The 12,598-nt window shown below is 35.2% G+C and overlaps 1 protein-coding gene across 12 annotated transcripts in view; it reads right to left on the reverse strand.

Annotated features, from left to right (window-relative positions):
• FIP1L1 (factor interacting with PAPOLA and CPSF1) overlaps positions 1 to 12,598 on the reverse strand; it is a 74,706-nt gene that overhangs the window by 32,500 nt on the left and 29,608 nt on the right. For 6 of the 12 annotated variants that reach the window (XM_012499505.2, XM_030818937.1, XM_030818936.1 and 3 more), the window contains one exon: positions 10,195 to 10,302. The exons of the other annotated variants lie outside the window; for them this stretch is intronic. In XM_012499505.2, coding sequence (XP_012354959.1) covers positions 10,195 to 10,302 — 108 coding nt within the window. The remainder of the gene's footprint in view (positions 1 to 10,194; positions 10,303 to 12,598) is intronic. 12 annotated transcript variants of the gene reach the window in all.

Consider the following 12,598-nt stretch of genomic DNA (forward strand, 5'->3'; position numbering starts at 1 on the left):
CAGATAAAGGACTTTATAAAAGTATGCATGCCTAAGATGATATAGAAGTCACTTGGAGAAATAGGCAATGAAAAGTGGATGCAAATTAGATGAATTTCTCTTCATCTGTATTTCAGTTCTGAACAATACTGCCTTTAAAACTTTATAGAAGTAAAACAATTAAAATACCATAGATCCTTCCGCAGTCACTAGATTAGGCTCCTAAAATGACAAATAACAGCAGCTACCATAGGTTGGATGCCAAACCCATTATATCTAAACCTCACAAAAACTTAAAAATTACTGTATACCTGTTAAGAGACAAGCCATGGTCCAAAGTGAAATCACTAACCTAAGCATGAATTAAATGGCAAAACTAACTTTCAAACCTGAGTCTTTCTGATCCCAAAGACTACAGACCTTCCCCCCCCACCTTGAGCTAGGTTTCCTTCCAGCAAGACAATTCACCTGTGAGGAATTTAAGACTTTTCTCGAAATCATGAGTTAGTAAGAGTTTACCTCAAGTAGACCTTGAAACACTCCACAAATTATTTTGTGCTAACAAAGACAGCCCTATAAAAAGCATATCATGACATCTGAAATGTTTTCAAGTACATAGTCAGTTCCCACTTACCATCCCTTGCCCACTTAAGACTTCCCTTCTCTATAATTTCAGTACAATTTAAAACTGTTCAAGCCTTTCTAATTTTATGCCTGAGTCACTGACTTCCTAGATTTCCTCATGATCCCAAAGATCAAGAATGACTTCATTGGAGGATTAACATATCCTCCAATACAGTTGGGGAAAGATCTTAATATTCACGTTACAAAAATCCAAATATCTCTATGATAATACAAATATTGCTTCAATTTCTTCCCTATAATTTAAATTGCAAAGCTATGCCCACCATGACTGCATTATCAAAGCACATGCCATCAGCCTTCTGATATACAAACATTTCATATTCCAACATCCTACTAAATACAGGTGTGCATTCTGAGGTCATAATTTCCTCTCTGTTAATTGCTGCCCTCCATTGTCAAAATTTTTATTTTCACTCTATTTCCTTTTCTACTATTTTCTCTTGCCAATCACTGAACTCTCTCCTTTGCATTTTTAAATTTATTCCCATCAAGAACAAATTCTACCAAATTTGTTTGGACTTGTAAGTCAGATAGCAAATTCTCCAAATTGTTAAAAGTGGTAAAAATTAGATCTAGATATAAGAATAACTTTCCTGTTGAGGGGAAAATTTTCTATAGCCTGTCTTTTACCATTAATTTCTCAGGATCTCTAGTTTTCAAAAAGTCTGGGACACATGGAAGTATTCATCTCTTAAAATGTACCTTAAATATGGTCAGAAGTCTAATTAGTTTTTTCAACTTTAAATTGATTGTTTTTAATCACTAAAGATTCAAAATGGCAAATACTATGTTTCTAAAAACATATAACTGAGAAATCAGCCTTAACAAGTATATATCCCTAAAGGGAGTTCAGAAAATTACAATTCTCCACATTTTCAAAACATCTCCTTGTGCCCGTATTTTTTAACCACATAAACTGATTTACTTTAATCATATAAATGAAGCTTACCGTTTTGTTCCAAAAAGTTTTATGATAGACACACAGTATGTACCACAGTAACAAAAAACACATAATATCTAACACTGACAAATAATTTAAAAATCTAATATTATTCTGATGCCACATTATGGAAAAAAATATTGAACCATATTATTCCACAAAAGTTCTTAATGGACAGCTTTTTCTTTCATTGTTTAAGAAGATTTAATAGAGTTTCCCTATGAGGAAATCTACTGTAACTTAAGAGTTCCACAAAGCGTAGGTTTGATTAGGCCAACAAACTTGTTCAGTAAGGTAAACAGCTAATGCTATTATCAAAATCCTCTTCTCCATACTGGACTCAATCATCTAGTAAAAAGCTAAGAAACTAACCACTCTGGGTGTCTGAGTTAATGTACAGTTTAAACAGGCAGTAAATGTTCCCAAGAGCCTCTACCTCCCCTCCTGGCACAGTAAATGAATATAAAAATATCTCTGAAGTTACAATGGAATTAAATGATCATATTTTGATGATTCTGATATCCCAGAAAGAATCTGAAGGCTCCCTGCAGAGATGCAACAGAAAGTTTAAGATGACAAATCAGGGCTAATAGAAGACAGACAAAAGGCCATAAATCGATCTCTGAAGGTCAGGCTCATGCATGTAATCCCAACACTGGGAGCCTGAGGCAGGAGGATTACTTGAGCCCAGGAATTCGAGACCAGCCTGGGCAACATGGCAAGACTTTGTGTCTACAAATAATTTAAAATATTAGCCAGGCACAGTAGCACATGCTTGTGGTCCCAGCTATTCAGATGGCTTAGGTGAGAGGATTGCTTGAGCCCAGGAGATGAAGGATGCAGTAAACTGTGATTGTGCCACTGCACTCCAGACTGGGCAACAAAACAAGAGCCTGTCTCGAAAAAAAAAAAAAAAATCTCAGCTGCTTTTTCTTGGAAGCCAGAGCAAAGGACATCATTAATAACAAATGTCTTTAATGTGCGTAAGATTAAAACAAAGCATTTGCTCTAAGATTGTTTTCCCGGTAATGACAGCTAGTATTTATGGAGCACCTACTACGCACAAGGTAAGCACTGTTCTAAATATTTTATATATATTTAGTCTTCATGATAAACCCATAAGGTAGCAACTCTCATTATTGTCATTTTGCAAATGAGAATAAACAGAAAAAAATTCTCCTTTGAGTTTAAGAGAAAATATGAGTACAATAGTTTTTAAACTTTATTGACTACAAAACACAGTAAGAAGTACATTTTACACAGCAATCCAGTACCCACATTACATTAAAAACTAAAAAAGGTTCATGAGACAATACTTAAAAAAGGAAAAATGGTGACATTAAGATAAAATGTAATTTTATTAATATTTAAATATAGCATAGGAAAAAAGCAAAATAAACAATACAAAACCAAGAAATATTGGTTGGGACCACCAAATTGTTTCACAACCCACTAATGGATTGCAATCTCATGTTTTCAAAAATACGGAAATAAAGTCTCCAAAATTCCTACCAAAAAAAAAATTGAATTTTAAAGAGCTATTTCGCAAAATGCTCTTTAATGCTGAGTGAAGCACAACAACGCCCAATTCAATAAGAGCAATTTAATCAGGGGAAGCAAAACAACGTGGTCTGCATATCTAGCCCTCTTAATGGTCAGGCTTGATCTAATAATTTAACTGTGCTTTTGAGAACAGTTCAAGTTCTTAACTAGCAACATGGTTCTCTAAAGAAGAATCAGGACGTCCCTGATTTCTAAATAAATAGATATGTATAGATGCAATTTTCAGGCAAAAGTCCAGAGTTTACAGCAAATTTTCAAATTATTTTGCTTGAAATATTGCTTGAATTATTGCTTGAAAGTTCATAACCATATTCTAAAAGAATGAGTGAATCACATATCAATGTAGACATCTATGAATGTTTTCTCACAGAAGGGCTTCTAATAAGAACTGGGCAGCAATCAGTTCAAAGGTCCATTTGCTAAGAAAAAGCCTAGAATGTGGCTATCTCATATTCCCAACTTGAAAAGAGATGCACTTGTTATGACATTTAATTCAGGTCACATATGTAAATAGATGGCTGTAAACAGTTCTGCATGGAAATTGTGTAGCATCTTTTAAGCTACTTTAGGAAAGAGATGAGCCTTAAAAGACATGTAGGATGGGAAGGTAGAACATTTCAGATGGAGGGACAACTATGAGTATAGAGAAAAGATGGAGAGGGACAGATATGTGCACAATTTCTACCTGGCAAATATATTACCTATCCATTTGCTTGCATCAGAAGTATCATGCATCTTTGATAGTGGTCACCAACCAAAAGACATTCAAAGAGGCAGAAAATGTAAATTAAATGAGAAGCACATAAAGAAAAACACTGTGAGGCTGTAAAATGCTATACAAATATCAGCTCCCATTTTAACTACATCTATCATTTTACTTCAAAACCGTAGGTGCCTAGCTATCATTTGATTTTAATCTTTATGCCAACCCAGAATCAAGACTCTAAATCAGTGGTTCTCAACCTTGCCTGCATATCAAAATCCTGATGCACAGGGTGTACACCAGACTATTTAAAATAACATTTCTGGGACTCAGTATCAATACTTTTTTGAAGCTTCCTAGGTAATTCCAATATAGTGAAAGTTGAAGACTACAAATCTAAGGGCATGTTCAAGAGATGTCTACATACTGCTAGACATTTTGTTCCCTCCAGAAAGAACTTAAAGTAGCTCATAAAAAATTAATATTTAACTATTTCAAGAAAAATTTGAAGTCATATCCATCAACATAAGAATATCATTGATTACATATCTTTCTACTGATCTTTTAGTTTTGTGGTACTTGAGCCCAGGAATTCGAGATCAGCCTGGGCAACATGACTGGTCTGACATGGTACTGTTTCTATACCTGTGTGTACGTTTTACTTTCACAAGCACAAGAATAATTTTCTCTATAGTATATACATAATTTATAAAGAAAATATATCCTAATATTCGAGTAACAATTTATTAATGCAAAATCCCGTCCAGAAAAAGAACCTAGTCTAAAATAAAAATCACAGAATTCAAATCACTTTTCTGGATATACAATTTATTTTCTATCAGTACTACATTTAAAGAGACTGATAAAGCCCATGATGAAAGAGGAGATCCGACACTCACTGAGTGTCTGGTCTTTTTTTTTTTTTTGAGATGGAGTTTCACTCTTGTTGCCCAGGTTGGAGTGCAATGGCACGATCTCGGCTCACCACAACCTCTGCCTTCTGGGTTCAAGCGATTCTCCCGCCTCAGCCTCTCGAGCTGGGATTACAGACGCAGGCTACCATGCCCAGCTATTTTTTAAATTTTTTTTTTAGTAGAGAGGGGGTTTCTCCATGTTGGTCAGGCTGGTGTTTTTTTTTTTTTTGAGACGGAGTCTTGCTCTGTCGCCCAGGCTGGAGTGCAGTGGTGCCATCTCAGCTCACTGCAAGCTCCGCCTCCCAGGTTCACGCCATTCTCCTGCCTCAGCCTCCTGAGTAGCTGGGACTACAGGCGTCCGCCACGGCGCCTGGCTAATATTTTGTATTTTTAGTAGAGATGGGGTTTCACCGTGGTCTCGATCTCCTGACCTCGTGATCCACCCGCCACAGCCTCCCAAAGTGCTGGGATTACAGGCGTGAGTTACCGTGCCCCGCCTGGTCAGGCTGGTCTTGAACTCCCCACCTCAGGTGATCCGCCCACCTCAGCCTCCCAAAGTGCTGGGATTATAGGCGTGAGCCATCGCGCCTGGCTGATTTATCTTTCAAGCCCTGAAATAGGTGCTTTCATAGCTTAGAACTTATTTAATCCTTACATCACATTTAAGGTATATGGGGCCGGCATAGTGGCTCACACCTGTAATCTCAGGTGTGATTTGGGAGTAGGCCGAGGCAGGAGAATCACTTGAGTTCAGGAGATCAATATCAGCCTGAGCAACATAGTGAGACCTCATCTCTACAAAAAATAAAAAATTAGCTGAGCATGGTGGGCATGCCTGTAGTCCCAGCTACTCGGGATGCTGACGTGGGAGGACTGCTTGAGCCTGGTAGTCCGAGTTTGCAAGTAGCCATGATCCCACCACTACACTCAACCTGGGAAACAGAGTGAGACTCTTGTCTTGAAAAAATAAAAAGTAAAGTACATGTCCAATTAGTTTCACTTCCACAGATGAGGCTCTTTTGCATTGTAAAGTGGCAGCACTAGGATTCAGGCTTAGCCCCTTCCCTTCTTCTTCAACAGTGTTTATCATACTAATTTTCTGGGGTCTGAATTTTTAAAATGTCAATTTTTAAGCTCTATTTAAAACAAAACAAAAAAAACCTTGAATGTTTAAAGGTGAAATAAGCCCAAATTTTACTCACTGGAGGACGCAAATGTGTTCAAAAGTGCAAACAAGCTTACTCACTTTTGTACAGAGCTTGGAATAAAGCTCTACCTTCCATATTTATGCTTAATTTCATGCTTTTAAATGAATCAATGGTAGGAAAAGACACAGCTCTATAAGAAACTTAAAAAAAAACAAAAAACACCAAAGGCCTTCATATGTCCAATAACATAAAATCATACAAACTACACACTATAGCAACATGCATTCAGAGCACTTGATCAAATGCCCCAAGGTATAGGCACATCTTTTCAGTACAGTGTCTCATCAAGACATAAAAGGAGGTAGTCAGAGGAAGAGGTTATTCTTAGATATCATGTTCATTTAACGTCCAGTTTTATTATAAGTATTGTGTTTAATATAAGAAATACATGCATATTTAAATGTATTTGTGACTTAACATTGAAAAGCAATTTTTACTATTCATTCAAGAGTATGAATCAGTTAAAAAGCATTCTAATATAGGAACATAAGCTTAAGAAAAATAAACTGTCACTTGAAAATTAAGAGGAACAGAACTTGGTAACATAAAATGGAAACAAAATAAAAAAATAAACTGTGCATTAGGATATGTTTATAGCAATCATCCATATTACCAGTTTCAATTTCCTGCACTCACTAAAACTGCTTCATTAATTAGTTTCACAAGAGTTAAAATTTGAATTTATAAAGCAAACTTACACCAATAAAATGCCATTGCTATACATATAGATTTAGCTTGAAGAATACTGGTACAAGTTTGAAAAACACTTATAGATTTGGCTTGAAGAATACTGTTAAAATTGGAAAAACACTATATTATACAAATTAATAGTAACTAGCATATGATAAGGCCACAACTTCAAATATAATAACTGTTATTTATGTATTTATGTATTTATTTATTTATTTATTTATTTATTTATTTATTTAGAGACCAGGTCTGGCTCCGTCACCCAGGCTGGAATGCAGTGGCACGATCACAGCTCACTGCAGCCTCACCTGTCCAGTGATCCACCCACCTCAGCCTCCCAAGTAGCTGGGACCACAAGTGCACACTACCATGCCCAACTAATTTTTGTATTTTTGGTAGAGCTGGGGTTTTGCTATGTTGCCTATGCTGGTCTCAAACTCCTGAGCTCAAGTGATCCACCCACCTCAGCTTCCCAAAGTGCCAGGATTACAGGCAATGAGCCACAGCGCCCAGCCCACATATAATAACTTACGAGAAAGATCTTAATCATTACTTACTTGCTCTTTACAAACATTTAAGCAATGCCTCAAACTCCACACCTGTCAGTTACGTTAACTACAAGAGCTGGAATCTAGTTTTTCTTACACTACCAGAGAGTGACAGTGAGAGAGAGTGTGTTTTAAAAGAGAAAAAGTAGCCTGAGAGAGAAAGAGAGAGCAATTCTCCCGCCTCAGCCTCCCGAGTAGCTGGGATTACAGGCATGCGCCACCAGGCCCAGCTAATTTTTTTATTTTTAGTAGAGACGGGGTTTCTCCATGTTGGTCAGGCTGGTCTCCAACTCCCGACCTCAGGTGACCCGCCTGCCTCGGCCTCCCAAAGTGCTGGGATTACAGGCATGAGCCACCACACCCAGCCTATTTTTGGAATTTCTAAAGCACAAAACACATAATGAAAATACGGCTTCAAATTTCCTTTCACATATATTCTTGAGACTAATTACAAAGTTAAAGTGAAGAGTGTTTTTTTGTTTCCAAAGCATCTTTTTTAGAGAGAAGCAGGTATAGATGGAGTTGCTATAGATAAAGCACTGAGATGTGTCTCTTTCAGGTATGGGAAACAATATTTTCACTATAAATTAGCCATCTGGTGTCCAAAAATAAAGTACTATATCTAAAATAAAACAATTTTAAATAAAAAATTCTAAGTCAAATAGCTGATATAAAAAGAATTTCAGATGTTATAACAACAAAGCCAAAGAAACAAATACAAAGTTTAAAATTACATTGAAAATAACATATTTTAAGTATTTTTTTTTTTTTTTTTTTGAGACAGGGTCTCATTCTGTCACCCAGGCTGGCGTGCAGTGGCGTGATCTTGGGTCACGCAACCTCCACCTCCCGGGTTCAAGTGATTCTCCCACCTCAACCTCCTGAGTATCTGGGATTACAGGTGACTGCAACCATGCGTGGCTAATTTTTGTATTTTTAGTAGAGACAGGGTTTCACCATGTTGGACAGGCTGGTCTTGAACTCCTGACCTCAAGTGATCCACCTGCCTCGGTCTCCCAAAGTGCTGGGATTACATGCGTGAGCCACCATGCCTGGCCTATTTTAAGTATTTCTATGCCTTTGTCTATGAAAGTTGACTTGCCTGAACTACTGGTACTGCAAGCCAGAAAAGCAGGTATTCTAGTCCTGATTTTGCCTCTTAACTAGCTGTGAATTTGGGCAAATTCTCTAATTTCTCAAATCTCTAAGGACTAGTTTCCACTGTAAACCAGGGACTAGTCAGAAAATAAAGAGTTTCAGGTTTGAAGAGGCTTTCCAAATTACACAGTCTAGCTCCACTATGTTACAATTGTGGTAATGGAGGCATAGGCATGTTAGGAAACGTTCCTTAATTCACACAGGTGGTTACTGACAAAACTAAACCTAAAATCCAAGTCCAATACTTATGCAACAAAACAGTTGTAAGTTTAAGTTTCTTTATCAATAGCATGATAAGTTTATAAGTTCTTGTTGTCTGGCCCTTTTAGGTTCAGTAAATAGGCTGTCCATACTGCCAGGTTAAATATAAATCCAAGTGTTTCTCTATGCAATAATCGAGTTAGTTGTTACATAGAAGTTGTATTAGCACAATTATGAACTTTTAGGTTCCATGGAAATGTTGTATGTGAAAAGACTCATACACTTCATTCTACACTTGTCAGATATAACTTTTCTTTATTTAAAATAACTCTTGAAATTTCTACTAGTTTTTCAAATAGAATTTTAGTGTTCAAAAACAAAGACAAATCAATATAATACATTGATAAATCAATGAGTACTTTCAAAATAATCAGATGAAAACTTTCCTCAACCTACTAAAGCAACACATGCAACTGACACTATTCTAAGAATGCAGGTAATATATTTTTATCTACATTAGTTATTAGACTTACAGTTTAGACATTCTTACTTTGAGATGTATATCCACTTTTAAGAATGACTAAACTTCTTTCCTAACAGGAAATACTTACAACTCATGTGGAATATATAATTGAGACTGTACAGAAAATGAAACATAAGAAAATCAAATTTTGATAGTATTTCCTCCCTTTTAGGTGCTATGATCAAAGGTATTTGATCATAATTTACATTTGTATTTTTTAAGTTTTTAAATTAAAATAATTACAAACATATTTATATAGCATTGAGCCAACCAGGTAAATTGCTTAAAATTCTCTAACAAAAGCAAAAAAAAAAAACCCCAAAATTACCCCTTGTATAATCATAATTATTTAAAACCTCAAATGATAAATTAGGAATGTATCTTGGTCTGTATTTTGAAGTCAGGTTATCAAAGCACAATCTCTCAGACTGATCACTGCAAGTAATGTACTTTCATATTGGAACACAGTTGTTTCTCATTGCATCCCTTAAAGATGAAGTTATTATTTCAGTTTTCAGGTTCGGAGAAATTATAATATCCATTCAAGGTTGTATGCTGTGTAAATTTAAGATTCAGAACACAAATCAAAATTCAATGGAGGGTAGATCATTAACAAAAGCATAACAACAATAAGGGAAATAGCATATTCCAGGGCAGCTAGTATGTCCACTTAATGAAATCACAGGTTTTTGCACTGTAGTGGGTATAAGATCGGAAAGATTCAGTAGAGTCAAATTTTATGGGTCCTAAATACTGGCTCAGAATGTTAGGTTTTATTCGATAAGTAGTGAAAAGCACCTGGGAATTTTTTTAAAATGGGATGTGGTATGAGAAAGAATTAACCTGCAGCAAGGAGAAGGAAAAAAAAAAATTACTGAGCATCCATTAGCATGGTTCAATGTAATTCATTAAATATCATAAACAGCCAGAAAGATGGGTGGCAAGACAAGTGCTGGGTTTTGATTTATAAGATAACTAAAAAACCTACAACTGTACCCTGAAAAAGCATAAGTTGGAGGGTAAAAATATGGTACGGTCAAAATTTATTATCTTACTAATAAGGCATAACAACATTGATGATCTAAACATCAGGGAGTATCCAATGTTTAAAAATAGCCTTACCTTAGATCAGGTGATTCGGCCCTCCCATATCGATCCTGCCACTTCCCAACGCTTGAATTGGCTTTTCTGGAGGCAGTACTTGTCTGAGACTGAGAAGAGGTGCTGTTTCTGGTGAGATAAATTTTCTATGTTTTTTCTTACATATTGTTGTCTCTGACCCCCCTTGTTCTGTTTTTTTTTTTCTTGACATGCTTTTTCTAAAGTCTTTTAGTATGTTCCTACAGTATCATTCTCAAGTCATATAAACTACTTGCCGTGGTACTAAGTATTTAAATATAGATGTGCTATCAACACTTTATTAACTCTAGAATATTTTTAGAAATATTCTTCAACATAGTATGACGTCAATGTAGAAATGAGAAAAGAACTAAGGATTTACATCAGGTTACATTATTTAAAAAATACATTTCTGTGCCTCTATGAATTCTTAATATTAATTTTTGCAGTTTTACAAAATCTTATTCAAAATTTTGGTATTTCTTTCCCTATATTCTTCAGCAATGGATATAAGTATTGTTAGTGCAACCAGTTAACAGCAACACTCTGACGTGTTTCATAAAAACCTATACTATTTTATAAAAAATACCTTTCAAAATAACTCTTTCAAAGTAAAGTTCCCAAAAAAGTTAATTTTATCCCTGTTGACATACTTCATAAAAAGTTCAGATATGTGCAATATTGCCAATACTTTACAGAACTAATAAGATGCTCTTTCAACGCAACAGGATATATATATGTTCATGCATCTGCTTGTTTATGTAAAAAGAAACACAGGAAAAACAAACCAGAAACGAAATGAAATCTGTTCTGACAGAAATGAAAGAAACAGAGAAAGATGTATCAAGTTTCTATATACCTTTGGATACTCTTGCCTTTGGAACTGTTAGATGTTTTACATATGCAAAAAATAAATCGGTGAACATGGAAGGAAAAATAAATGCTAAAACTGCATACAAACAGATACAATAAACCAAATTATGTTTTTTAAATTATTAATATAACAACTCTGTAGGAAACTTCTGAACCCAATATTTGAACTATATACCCTTCGCCTAAAAAGAGACAAAGAAAAAACTGTAAACAAATCCTAAACTCTACTGAATAGGTTTTCTTATAACAGTAAGAGTTCTGAATCTGTTTTACGTGTATTTCAAGACTCTGGGAGCCAGGTTCTCATTGTGGAAAAAAAAAAAAGGAGATGCAATATGGAATAGGGAAAGAGAAATAGGAATAAGAATCCTGTGATGTTCAAATGAAAGTAAAAGAAACATGATGATTTCATGACTAAAATGTATTTTAAAAAACACACATGGAAACTTCATCTTGAAAATGCCAATTCTTTCCTAGCTCTGAGTGCTGAAAAGGCCTGGAAATAAGGATGCCCTAGTATAAGGAGCACAGCTAGCACCCTGATCTTGTTTTTTAATTACCATTCCCCACTAAAAGGAATCAGAGTGCCTCTGAAAATGGCTGCTTCTAAGGAAGAAACAGGGAAACTACAAGATAAGCCTGAAACATCCTGGTAATGCCAAACTATAAAAACACCCTAAAAAAAAAAAAACATGATGGAGACATATCAAAGGTCACGGAGCAAGTTTGAAGAGGAACAATTTGATGTTCACATCAAAATGAATTACAGTATATATAAATCACACATATGGTTTAAACACCATGTATACAAATAAGCTATATTTGTAAGTCACACATACACACTTTTTCACACATAATATAAGAATTTATGAGTCTAAGTGATAAGTGGTGGAGTGGGAAAGCTCATTTTTCAAGTAGAATGCCAACTAATAAATGTTAAGTGAAATAAGAGTTACGTAATCACTATTTTGCAGCCATTACAGTAATAACTGACTAAAGAAAAAATTATCACTGGCACTAAAATCCCTAAAAAGTTTGAAGAGGAACAGGATATTTAGTCTTTCCACAAATTACTTATTAAATACAAAGGAAAAAAATAGCAACTTTGCAGTGCAGAAACCCAAAGGACACCACCACAACTAAGTCATTAGAATTATCATTACTAATAAAATAACATGACAAACTGACATCATGTATCTCCAAGCCAATACACTGAGAAGGGTACATCATCACTTACATAGTATTCCTGCCCAAAAATCAAAACCTGAATCTAATCATGAGAAAATATCAGGCAAACCCAAGAACCATTAACTCAACAACCAGATTGTACTCTTCTAAAATTCAATGTTAAGAAATACAAAGAAAAGCTAAGAAGTTGATCCAGATTTAAGAAAAACAAAAAGATAAAATAGTTAAATTTAACGCGTGACACTGGATTAAGTCCTAAATCCATGAAGAACGAAAAGATTGCCATAAAGGATATTGGGATAATTTGCAAAATTTACAGACTGCAATTAGATGAAAGTACTGATTC

Source organism: Nomascus leucogenys, chromosome 9 (assembly GCF_006542625.1).
Source record: "Nomascus leucogenys isolate Asia chromosome 9, Asia_NLE_v1, whole genome shotgun sequence".
In the NCBI taxonomy this organism is placed as follows: domain Eukaryota; kingdom Metazoa; phylum Chordata; class Mammalia; order Primates; family Hylobatidae; genus Nomascus; species Nomascus leucogenys.